Source organism: Onychomys torridus, chromosome 22, assembly GCF_903995425.1.
Source record: "Onychomys torridus chromosome 22, mOncTor1.1, whole genome shotgun sequence".
NCBI lineage: Eukaryota > Metazoa > Chordata > Mammalia > Rodentia > Cricetidae > Onychomys > Onychomys torridus.
In genome coordinates this window covers 40,066,442-40,078,898 of record NC_050464.1, presented here as the reverse complement: position 1 = coordinate 40,078,898, position 12,457 = coordinate 40,066,442, and the positions used below count along the sequence as shown (strand labels likewise).

At 54.0% G+C, this 12,457-nt stretch overlaps 1 protein-coding gene across 1 annotated transcript in view; it reads right to left on the bottom strand.

Annotated features, from left to right (window-relative positions):
• Window positions 1–12,457, bottom strand: part of Myo18b (myosin XVIIIB) — a 167,641-nt gene that overhangs the window by 149,972 nt on the left and 5,212 nt on the right. Inside the window, exon 2 of the mRNA XM_036171676.1 lies at window positions 11,132–11,259. Within this exon, the coding sequence (XP_036027569.1) occupies window positions 11,132–11,259 (128 nt within the window). The remainder of the gene's footprint in view (window positions 1–11,131; window positions 11,260–12,457) is intronic.

Below are 12,457 nucleotides of genomic sequence, written 5' to 3'. Positions count from 1 at the left end.
TTGACGGTCCCCCTACCTATGGCCCACATCTGCATGGCACATGTCAGCTTCCCCACAGCTAGGCTGGTCCTGCCTCTTACTTGATCCTGAACTCTGGGCCTCCTTCCTCCCACACACAGGCAGAGGGTTCACCTTGTGAACTCTTCTGCAGAACCAAGACGATGTCACCACGCTCCCTGAACCAAGATGAGGTATCCTGCCACTCTGCTCCCTGAGGGTCATACAGAAGCCAGGCACTCAGGCAATCAGGGAAGCTGGGAGAATGGAAGCTCCCCCTTTGACCCCATCATGATCTTTACATCATGCAATAGCAGCCTCCCTTTTCTCTCCTAACGGGGCTGTGGCTTGTGGGACTTGGGCTTTTGTGTTCCACTCTGCAAAGGTCCCAGCCAGCTAGAGTCCCGCAGCCCAGTGGCAGGTGTCAAGGGGCATCTCCCCCTGTCCAGAGAGCATGGATCCCTGCTGCCCTCCACCAAAGGCTCCTTCCTCAAGCCAGTCGCTCTTCCTGCTTCCATGGTGAGATTGCATCCTGGTTCACACTGGGGCCAGAAGACATGTGGGTGGTTACTCTTATTAGCTCCCCAGTGCAGCGCTGTCTCTTGAGGGAAGGGCAGGCAGTTGATCTCTGTTATGGGGTCAGGTAGGGAGCTTGGCATATGTCCAAACCCTGCCTTGTGCACACACAAATGAGTGAGCCTGATTTTAAAGGTTTTGGGGATTTTTTTTAGTTTATTTTTTGTTTGGTTGTTGTTGTTTTTTTCTGTTTTTGTCTTATTTTTGTTTTTGTTTTTGTATTTGATATGGGGCCTTACTATGAGCCCTGGCTGTCCTGGAACTCACTCTGTAGACCAGGCTGGCCTCTAGCTCACAGAGATCCACCTGCCTCTGCCTCCCAAGTGGTGGGATCAAAAGTGTGTGCCACTGTGCCCTGCTTAAATGGAGTGTTTTAGACCAGGTAGTGAGTCAGAGGGCCAATAGGGCCCGTAAATGTCATTTTTTGACCTTATCATGTCAGGATACAGTCACTTCATATCCTGCTCCCATTTTCCTCAGACAAACACCCATGGTGACCCACCTGCACCCCACAAGGGCCCAGGCTGTGCACCAACCCTGCCCTGGGCACAGAGTCCCTGAAAGAGGACAGCCAGATGAGAAAGGGTTGTGCCTCCAGCATCAAGTGGACCACAGGCTGGGCAAAGACCATGCTGCTTGTGTATAGGCTCAGGCCCCCTGAGAAGCCCTTCCCATCTCCCCACCCCTCCTTCTCCCCATCCTTCTATCCTTCTATCTCTATATCTCCCCATCCCTCAGTCCCTTCTATCTCCCCTCCATCCCTCCATCTCTCTCCCCATCCTCCATCTCTCTATCTCCCATCCCTCTCTCCCTATCTCCCACATCCCTTCATCTCCTATCTCCCCATCCCTCCATCCCCCTATCTCCCCATCCCTCCATCTCTCTATCCATCTCATCTCTCTCCATCCCTACTCCCCACCCTTCATCTCCATCTCCCCCATCTCATCCCTATCTCCCCATCCCTCCATCTCTCTATATCTCCATCTCTCCCTCCATCTCTCTATTCCCCCATCCCTTCATCTCCTATCTCCCCATCCCTCCATCTCCCTATCTCCCTATCTCCCCATCCCTCCATCTCCCTATCTCCCCATCCCTTCATCTCCCTATCTCCCCATCCCTCCATCTCCCTATCTCCCCATCCCTCCATCTCCCTATCTCCCCATCCCTTCATCTCCCTATCTCCCCATCCCTCCATCTCCCTATCTCCCCATCTCTCTATCTCTCCGTCCCTCCATCTCCCCATCCCTTCATCTCCCCATCCCTCCATCTCCCCACCCCTCCATCCTCCATCTCCCCACCCCCCAGTCCCTTCCACCTCCCCATCCATCCATCCATCCTTCCATCCTTCCATCTCCCTGCCCCTCAGTCCCTTCCCCTTTCTGTTCTCTTCCCTTTGTACCCAGCCCCATGAGGCCCCATCAAGGAAGGAAGCCCTGCACCCCAGGGCTTCACTGGTCTTTGTGTCCTTCACCCCAGTGCTCAGTCCTAGGGAAGTTCCTTTACTTACTAGTCTCTCCAAAATCCCACTGAACGCACCACTTCCCAGAAAGATTTGACTGTGATAACCAGGGGCAAATCGGTTCCAATACCCAGACTGGCTCTAAAAAGTGGGAAGTGGCCACTTAGAGTATTACACAGGAAGAACTCTGAGCTGTGCCTGGACTTGGGGACAAAAGAGACCTCTGGTTGATGATTAATGTCTGCCCTGACATGGGAGGAGTGGGTCGTTGGCTAGGTGACCAAAGGAGACAGTTGTACTTCACTCACTCTGACCTTAGTTGTGATTCCTTCATGGTGCAGGCTAGCTCACTTTGGCCTTGAGCCAAACCATAGCAGAAAAGAATAAAACCCCTCTTTTCATTAGAGGTAGGAAATCCCACAGCCAGGGATTTCACTATACCCACAGCAGTGTGTCTTACTTAGAACTGAAAAGAGTACAGGGAATGAGCCAGATGTGGTGATGCACACCTGGAATCCCAGATGTGGGAAGCTGAGGCAGAAGGCTCTGGAGTTCAAGGCTAGCCTGGGCTACATAGTGAGACCCTATTTCACAAAACCCTTAAAAAGCACAGAGAAGGTGAGTAAAGATGAGGGCTAGAAGATTGATGGAGGGGGATGGCATGCTGTGCTGTGCTGGGTGATGGAGGGATGATGGCATGCTGTGCTGGGTGATGGAGGGATGATGGCATGCTGTGCTGGGTGATGGAGAGATGATGGCATGCTGTGCTGGGTGATGGAGGGATGATGGCATGCTGTGCTGGGTGATTGATGAAGAGATGATGGCATGCTGTGCTGGGTGATGGAGGGATGATGGCATGCTGTGCTGGGTGATGATGAAGAGATGATGGCATGCTGTGCTGGGTGATGAAGGGATGATGGCATGCTGTGCTGGGTGATGGAGGGATGATGGCATGCTGTGCTGGGTGATGGAGGGATGATGGCATGCTGTGCTGGGTGATGGAGGGATGATGGCATGCTGTGCTGTGCTGGGTGATGGAGAGATGATGGCATGCTGTGCTGTGCTGGGTGATGGAGGGGGGATGGCATGCTGTGCTGGGTGATGGAGGGATGATGGCATGCTATGCTAGGTGATGGAGAGATGATGGCATGCTGTGCTGGGTGATGGAGAGATGATGGCATGCTGTGCTGGGTGATGGGGAGATGATGGAGAGATGATGGCATGCTGTGCTGTGCTGGGTGATGGAGGGATGATGGCATGCTGTGCTGGGTGATGGAGGGATGATGGCATGCTGTGTTGGGGGATGGAGGGAGATGGCATGCTGTGCTGGGGGATGGAGGGGGATGGCATGCTGTGCTGGGTGATGGAGGGGGATGGCATGCTGTGCTGGGTGATGGAGAGATGATGGAGGGATGATGGCATACAGTGCTGGGTGATGATGAAGAGATGATGGCATGCTGTGCTGGGTGATGGAGGGGGGGATGGCATGCTGTGCTGGGGGATGGAGGGGGATGGCATGCTGTGCTGGGTGGTGATGGAGAGATGATGGCATGCTGTGCTGGGGGATGGAGGGGGGATGGCATGCTGTGCTGGGTGATGGAGAGATGATGGCATGCTGTGCTGGGTGATGGAGGGGGGATGGCATGCTGTGCTGGGTGATGGAGGGGGGATGGCATGCTGTGTTGGGTGATGGAGGGGGATGGCATGCTGTGCTGTGCTGGGTGATGGAGGGATGATGGCATGCTGTGCTGGGTGATGGAGGGGGGATGGCATGCTGTGCTGGGTGATGGAGGGATGATGGCATGCTGTGCTGGGTGATGGAGGGGGGATGGCATGCTGTGCTGTGCTGGGTGATGGAGGGGGGATGGCATGCTGTGCTGGGTGATGGAGGGGGGATGGCATGCTGTGCTGGGTGATGGAGGGGGATGGCATGCTGTGCTGGGTGATGGAGGGGTATGGCATGCTGTGCTGTGCTGGGTGATGGAGGGATGATGGCATGCTGTGCTGTGCTGGGTGATGGAGGGATGATGGCATGCTGTGCTGGGTGATGGAGGGGGGATGGCATGCTGTGCTGGGTGATGGAGGGATGATGGCATGCTGTGCTGTGCTGGGTGATGGAGAGATGATGGCATGCTGTGCTGTGCTGGGTGATGGAGGGATGATGGCATGCTGGGCTGGGTGATGGAGGGATGATGGCATGCTGTGCTGGGTGATGGAGGGGGGATGGCATGCTGTGCTGGGTGATGGAGGGATGATGGCATGCTTTGCTGTGCTGGGTGATGGAGGGATGATGGCATGCTGTGCTGGGGTGATGGAGGGGGGATGGCATGCGTGCTGGGTGATGGAGGGATGATGGCATGCTGTGCTGGTGATGGAGGGGGGATGGCATGCTGTGCTGGGGTGATAGAGGGATTGATTGGCATGCTGGTGCTGGGTGATGGAGGGGGATGGCATGCTGTGCTGGGGTGATGGAGGGGGGATGGCATGCTGTGCTGGGTGATGGGACGGATGATGGCATGCTTTGCTGTGCTGGGTGATGGAGGGATGATGGCATGCTGTGCTGGGTAGTGTGTATCCAGGAAGAGGAAATCTTGACAGAGGAAAATGCCTCAATCAAACTGGCCTGTAGGGAAGCTTGTGGGAGCATTTTCTTTTTCCTTTTCTTTCTTTTTAAAGATTTATTTATTTATTGTGTATACAGAAGAGGGAGCCAGATCTCATTTCAGATGGTTGTGAGCCACCATGTGGTTGCTGGGAATTGAACCAGGACCTCTGGAAGAGCAGTCTGTGCTTTTAACCTCTGAGGCATCTCTCCAGCCCGGGAGCATTTTCTTAACTAATGATTCACAGGGAAGAGCCCAGCCCATGGTGGGTGGAGCCATCCCTGGGCTGGTGGTCCTGAGTTCTATAAGGAAGCAGGCTGAGCAAGCCATGATGAACAAGCCAGTGAGCAGCTCCCTCCATGGCCTCTGCATCAGCTCCTGCCTCCAGGCTCCTGCCTGGTTTGAGTTCCTGTCCTGACTTCCCTCAGTAATGAACTGTGACCCGGAAGTATAAAATGAAATAAACCATTTCCTCCCCAAGTTGCTTTTGGTTGTGGTGTTTATCACAGTATGAGAATTCCTAAGGCAGATGGTGAGGGGGAGTGTGGGCAGAGGAGAAGGGAGAGAGGAGAGGAGGGGGGAGGGAGAGGGAGGGGAGAGGGAGGGGAGAGAAGAAGGAGAGGGAGAGGGAGGGGAGAGGGGAGGGAGAGAAGAGGGAGAGAGGAGGGAGGGAGGGAGGGAGAGGGGGGAGAGGAAGGGAGGGGAAGGAGGGGAGGGGAGGAGGGAGAGGAGGGGAGGGGAGGAGAGAGGGAGAGGAGGAGAGAGGAGAGGGAGGAGAGGGAGAGGGGAGAGGAGGAGGGAGGGAGAGGAGAGGGAGGGAGGGGAGAGGGAGGGGAGGGGAGGAGGTAGGGAGAGAGGAGAGGGAGAGGAGGGGAGAGAGGGGAGGGAGAGGGAGAGGAGAAGGGAGGAGGGAGAGGAGGTGAGGGGGAGGAGAGGGAGAGGAGGGAGAGGAGAGGGAGGGAGGGGAGGAGAGAGAGGAGAGGGGAGGGAGGGGAGAGAGGAGAGGAGGGAGAGGAAGAGGGAGGAGGGGAGAGGAGAGGGAAGGGAGGGGAGAGGAGGGGAGGGGAGAGAGGAGAGGGAGAGGAGGGGGAGAGGAGAGGGAGGGAGAGGAGGAGGGGAGGGGAGGGAGGAGTGGAGGGGAGGGGGAGAGAGGAGGAGGGGGGAGAGGAGGGAGAGGAGAGGAGGAGGGAGGGAGGAGGGAGGGGAGGGAGAGGAGAGAGGGAAGGGAGCAGGGGAGGAGGGAGAGGGAGAGGGAGTGAGGGGAGGGGAGAGGGAGGGGAGGGAGAGAGGAGAGGGAGGTGAGGGGAGAGGAGAGGGAGGGGGAGAGGGAGGGAGGGAGGGGAGGGAGGAGAGGGAGGAGAGGAGAGAGGGAGGGAGGGAGGAGAGAGAGAGAGGGGGAGAGGGAGGGGAGGGGAGGAGGGAAGGGGGAGAGGAGAAGCTGGGAGGAGACAAAAGCAGCTGAGGCAAGAAGCAGGGGGAGTGAAGTGGGTCACAGGGACAAGGCTGGCAGAGGAAGAGACTGTCATGGGGAAGAGGATCATGGGGAGGTAATGAGAGAGTGACAGGAGAGAAATGTCCCACAGGAGGGGATTCATGGGTGAGGATGTCACAGGTGAGGGAGGGTCACAGGAAGAGAAGGTCACATAGGGAACGGAAGGTCATGGAAGAAAGGGGAGTCATCAGGAAAGTATTGTGGGGGAGGGAGGGTTGGGGGGGGGAGGGAGGGTCACGAGGGAAAGGCAGCCAGAGGCCTGACCGAAGCACAGAGCTGCAGGCCTGTCACACTTAGTTACATCCCTCTTGGTCTCATGCACTGCCTGGGAGCTTACTCTGAAGCAAGACGCTGGTGTCTTTCTTTGGAAAGAATGCTAAGAAGCCCTCAAGAGTCATGGCCCCTTATTCTGCTCTCGCCTCCATGGTCTGGGAAACAGCAGAGGTCTGGATGCCTGCCAGAACCCATGTTCTGGTTTCCCAGGCCTGGGTTTCACACGTATACTTCTTCTTCATGTTAACACATGAACCATCCACACAACGACACCACCTTCCCCATGTGCTTCATAAACACACACACACACATACACACACACGCACACATACACACACATACACACATACACGTGCACACACATATGCACACATACATACACACACGCACACACACACACGCACACATATACACACGTGCACACACATACACACACACCTACACACACACACACACACACACACACACACACACACACACACCAGGTCTTCATCTGACACTTCCCACCACTCTTCAGAAGAAAGTGGCTGTGTCCATGTGAGCATCTCTCTCTACACTAGGTGGGCCAGGGCCAAGGCTATCCTTGCGTTCCCTGGGGACACTGATATCAACCACCCTGGAAACCTTAGGCCCCACCTGAGCCCATGCTCTGGGCCGTGGAGGGGAGGGGAAGCTATAGTTAGATGGAGGCTATCTTGTATGTTTGTCTTGTAAACTCTCAGGTGATTAAAAGTCCCAACCACACAGCACAATCAGCAGCTAAGCCAATAGCCCCTCCTCTCCTCTGTCTCTAAATTACAAAGTGAGTCACATGTCCTTAACAGCCACCATGACCCTAATGACATGATGGACCTTGCAGGTGGGCCTGATGACCTACTAAGAGGAGGTCTACCATGAAGTGTGGCTCTTAGCTAGGCAGCTACCTGGGCTGTGTCTGATATGAGAGGGCAGTGTGCTGGGATTGACTAGTCATGTCTGCCATGGGTGTAGAAATGGGTCTTAGGCTGTACCAGAGAGTCTCATCAAGTGGTGAGTGTACCCACCCATGGATACTAGTGATGCTATGGATGCCACACGGGAAGATGGTACTATGTGAGTCTCTTGGGTCAGAGCCAAAGATGCCACTAGCTACCCTTTAGAATCCAACAGCCAGAGATGGAGTTATCAAGCCCCAAATTCAATGCAGTCCAGACTAGCACCCAACCAGGGCCAGGATAATGGCAAGAACAGAGCATGAGCAGAAATGGAGGTAGACATGTCTTTGCTTTGAACAGGAAACAGATGCGACATGATAAAGAAATGAGAACGTGTGCTGAACACTGATGACGGGAACAGAGGAGAAAGAGCTGGCCACCCTCTCCTCTGTAAAATGGACCGAGTTGCCCTCGACAGACATCCAATCCCAGCAAGATGACCTGGAACGGCCTTTGTCATGTATCCGCCCCAGTGGAACGTCATGGGATCTGATACCTTACCCTAAGTCATTTCACAGACCACACAGATGTCCACCAGGAAAAACACCTAGTCCTGTTTGTCTGTGTGAGCTTAGGTTTCTGAAGCCCCACATTCCTGAGCTGTGAAATGGGCTCATCCCTCCTGCCAGAGCCACAGGACTGTCAAGGGCGAGTGAAATGCTTTGATCCTGAGAAACAGCGTCTCAACGCTGTGGCTCTCCCAGCTGCCCTCTCTGAAACCAGAGCCCCAACACCAGCTGGTTCCAACACAGCTGAAAATGAGCTCAGGTTGGTGGGCCAAGAGGAACTCCCAGGACCCTGAGCCCCGACATCCCTACCCCAGCTAAGGGCCAGCTGTGCAGTAAACATGGATGGTCCTGGCCTAGCTCCAGGCTCTGGCCTCTGCTGACAGAGATGCCCACAGCACACAGACACATGATATATATACATATATATATATATATATATATGTATATATATATATACATATATATATATTTTTTTTTTTAAATCTGAGATTACACATTTTCTTTCCATTCTTGGATGACAATGATGTAGAAGGTTTGGGGGAGGAAACAGTAGATGAGGCTTCTAAAACAGGGCATGCCTCTATGGAAGACACACAGATACAAGCCCAATTCTGTCACCACAGAGCTGTGTGTCCCTAGGCAAGTTGCCTCTCCTCTCTGTGCCTTAGCATAAAGGGAGTATCTGATAGCACCCCACAGACTCCATTTACCCCAAACCATCTTCTCCAGTTTTCAGACACCTTGATTGTGCCCAGTGCATCTGAGGAATGGGCCACCAACTCAGCACAGACCCTGTGAGCATGTCCTCATCTTCCAAGGACTGCATGTATCAGGAGGGTGGCCCCCTCCCTCCTGGTGACCTGGTAGAGATGCAGCCCGAGGTCTTGCTTTTAGGTAGCAGTTGTGGGGGAGTCTTTCTAGTGTCAGGACTAGATCTCATCTCTAAGTGGCACAGAAGGGGACGCCATTCTTATAACAGATGACACTTGTGGTGAGCAGGTCCCCACCACACCACACATGCATACCACTTGTGCACCTCACACATGCACACCCCACACATGCGCACCACATATATGCACATCCCACACATGTGTACCCTACACAGGCACACACCACAAGGCACACCACACACAGGCACACCCCACACATGCACACCACACACATGTACATACCACATATGCACTCCACACACATGCACACACACACACACACACACACACACACACACATGCACACACACCACACATCAAAGAGAAGGCTATGAAACTAGATCTGAGTAGGCACCAGCCAGAGCTTCAGTCCCTGGATGGTCCCAAAGACTGCTTGCAGAGTCTGAGATAAGCCTGGACCTTGCATTCCAGGGCCCTTTCCAGGCCAGTGTATAAGCCTGGACCATGCATCCCAGGCCAGTGTGAGGGAGGCACCAATGTCCAAGGTGGGACAGACCCCGCCGGTAGATAAGTCCTGAAGGAGAGGCCAGAGGCTGGTCAGGGCCTTGGACTTCAGATGTTTATTAGAAGAAAATCCAAAATCTCCACCGGGAAGATCATAGCCAAGGTCACAGGGTCAGTAGTGTGAGGCCCTGTGACTCAAGGTGACCAGGACCATATGCAGGAAGAACGGAATTGTCACCCAAAGGCCCCTCACAAGAGGGCCAGCCACCCACTCCTGTCTTCTTTCTGTGGCTCCCCCCTTTTTCCTTCTCCCTCCCTCCTGAGGCTGCCTCTGCTCTCCCCCTCCCTCCCCTCCACCTGCCCTTCTCTCCCTCCCCTCCCCCTGCCCCTTTCTTCCTCCTCTCCAGCCTCCTGTTCCCCAGAACATCCCTCTCCTGATGCTCCACCTGCCACTGAGCTGCAGGACACCACAGCTCAGACTCAGCTGCAGGAGCAGGTGCCCTGACAGGAACCAGCCTCGAGGGTCAGAAAGTCAGTCAGCAGCCTGGAGCTCCCAGCCCTGAACGTGTGCAAGGCCAGGCTGGCACTGGAACGTCCTGGGGAGGCCGGGGCTCTTCCCTGCTGCTCCCCTGAGGTCTGCAGCTTAGAGGCCTCTGAGCTACCTACAGGTTGTGGTGACATTTCCCTGTCCCCAGGGCCACTGAGGCCTGTGAGTCTCCTCCACAGTAAGTGGGTGTCAGTGTGCCACAGCAAACACCTCCCTCAATGACACCGAACACTGAATCCTCCAACCTTGGTCCACCAGCCCCTCCCCCACCACACACAAAATCCCACGGAAGTTCAGGCTCATGTTCAGCAGATCTGAACACCCAGGAGGGGAAAACTGAGGCCTCTGGACAAACACAGAAAACCAGCTTAAATCAATAAAACTAAACACACACAGACACATATGTACATATACATACATACCTCACACAAATACACACATACATATATATACATACCACACATAAACACACATGCATATACATATACCACATACATATATACATACAATACATCTATACACATACATACAACATATACATACATATACATAGATATACATACCACACACAGATATACATATATGTACACAATCCACATACATACACATATACATATATACCACAAACATACATATATGCACATACATACCACACACACATACTATATGCACACACATAGACATAGCTACAACACACACACATACATCACACACACACACACACACACACACACACACACACACAGTGGATGAGATGTTAACTCAGAACAACACATTTTTTAAAATGAAGATTGGTGAGCCGTGGTCTGGTAAGAGGGCTCAGCAGGAGATTGCAGCCAAGCCTGACAACCTGAGTTCTACCCCAGGGACCCACACAGTAGACAGAGAGTCCGCTCCCCAAAGTCGTTCTCTGACTTCCACACGTGTGCTCTGGCATGCCTCCCTCCAGATAAATAAATCAATGTCAAAATACGTGTTTTTTGATGCTTGGCAACACAGACACAAAACTCAGGAGCTTAACTGGTGTCCTCACACCAAAGAGCTCATTGTTGGAGCAAACACAGGCCTGAAAAGCACTCGCCATCGGGAAGGCCTAAAATAGACCGCATGTCCCAAGGCCTCACACCCGCCAGACACAGCGTGCCAGCAGAGAGCCCAGCCTAACTGAACGTACCTGGTGGCCTCGGGCTTCTGGAACCCACTCCTGTCCACGGAGTCTCCCAAGTGGTCACACAGAGACCCCAGCGAGCGTGGAGAGCCGGACCGGCGGCGGGGAACAGTGTCGGGCGCCCTCTGCACAGACTCACATCCCTCCTTGTGCCTCCTCCCCCAGCCGGCGAGATAGCAGCAGCTGGGCCACAGTCATTTCCAAAATTAGCCCGTGAGCCCCAGGTCTGGCCAGGAGACACAGCCGGGGTGGTGGCCGCTGAACCAGCTGTGGACAGCATGGACATATATGGTGACAGGGAGCAGGGAGGGGACGCTCTGGACAAGCATGTTCCCAGCCTTCATCCTATCACACACCCGAACTGCAGCTTGTGCTCCGGGAGAGAGGACAGTGGACCCTCAACCTCACTGGGCTGGGCAGAAGGTGCCCAAACCCCTCTGGTGGCTTCCTGTGAACATGAAGGAGTAAACAGGCTGAGCGGGGTGCTATCTCCCACAGCGAGCAAGGTTCCTGCTCTAATTCACGAAGTATTCCCAACAGCCCTGCTGCGGAGGGGTTCTCTCACCCCCCCCCCCCCCCCCGTTCTACAGGTGGAAACTGAGGCATGAGCCTGAACACTTGGTGCTGGCGATAAGGCTGAGTGAGTCAAAGTGCTTGCTGCCAAGCTTGCTCTTCGTTCAATCCCCAGGGCTTTTTTGGACTGTCCTCTGAACTCCACCATGTCCCTAGTGTGCACACACACGGAAATAAAGATGTGTAATTTAGAACATTTGAGGTTAACCAGTTGGTCCAAGGCACTGGAAAGCCAATACTTCACCCAGGTAGTACTTACTCCAGAAGCAGTCCTAAACACAACACGTGCTAACCCAGCCTCTGTCGGAAGGGGGAGCACAGTGTAGAGCCAGCACTTAGCCTGCATGTGGCCCTGGGTGTCAGCTCCAGAGCATGACAGGAGGTTGAGCCTTTGGTCCTTAGCATGTCTGCAGGGGCACAGGTCCACACGATATGAGGGATCCCATCAGAACTCAAGTCCAGAACTCTAATCACGCAAACACACAGGCTCTCCCAAGCATGTTTCCACACTCCGTATGTGTGTGAGAGTGTGTGCAAGTGTGTGTGTGTGGAGGGGGGGGGTTCACATGCCTGCATACATGTGTGGGTTTATGCTGTTGTGTATGGAGGGCAAAGGTTAACTTTGGGGTGTCATACTTCAGGATGCTGCCCATGCTGTTTTTGAGACAAGGTCTCTCACTGGCCTGGAACTCACATATTCCCTGGGTCCGGGTGCCTGCACGGCAGTATATCACCTTCCCTTCATTCCCTGTCTCAATGCAGCATTAACTTCACAAAGGGCGCATTTCCCCTTCTCAGTCAGGGTTACTATTGCTGTGATGAAACACCATGACCAAAAGCCAGATGGGGAGAAAAGGGTTTATTTGCATACACGTCCATATTGTAGTCCATC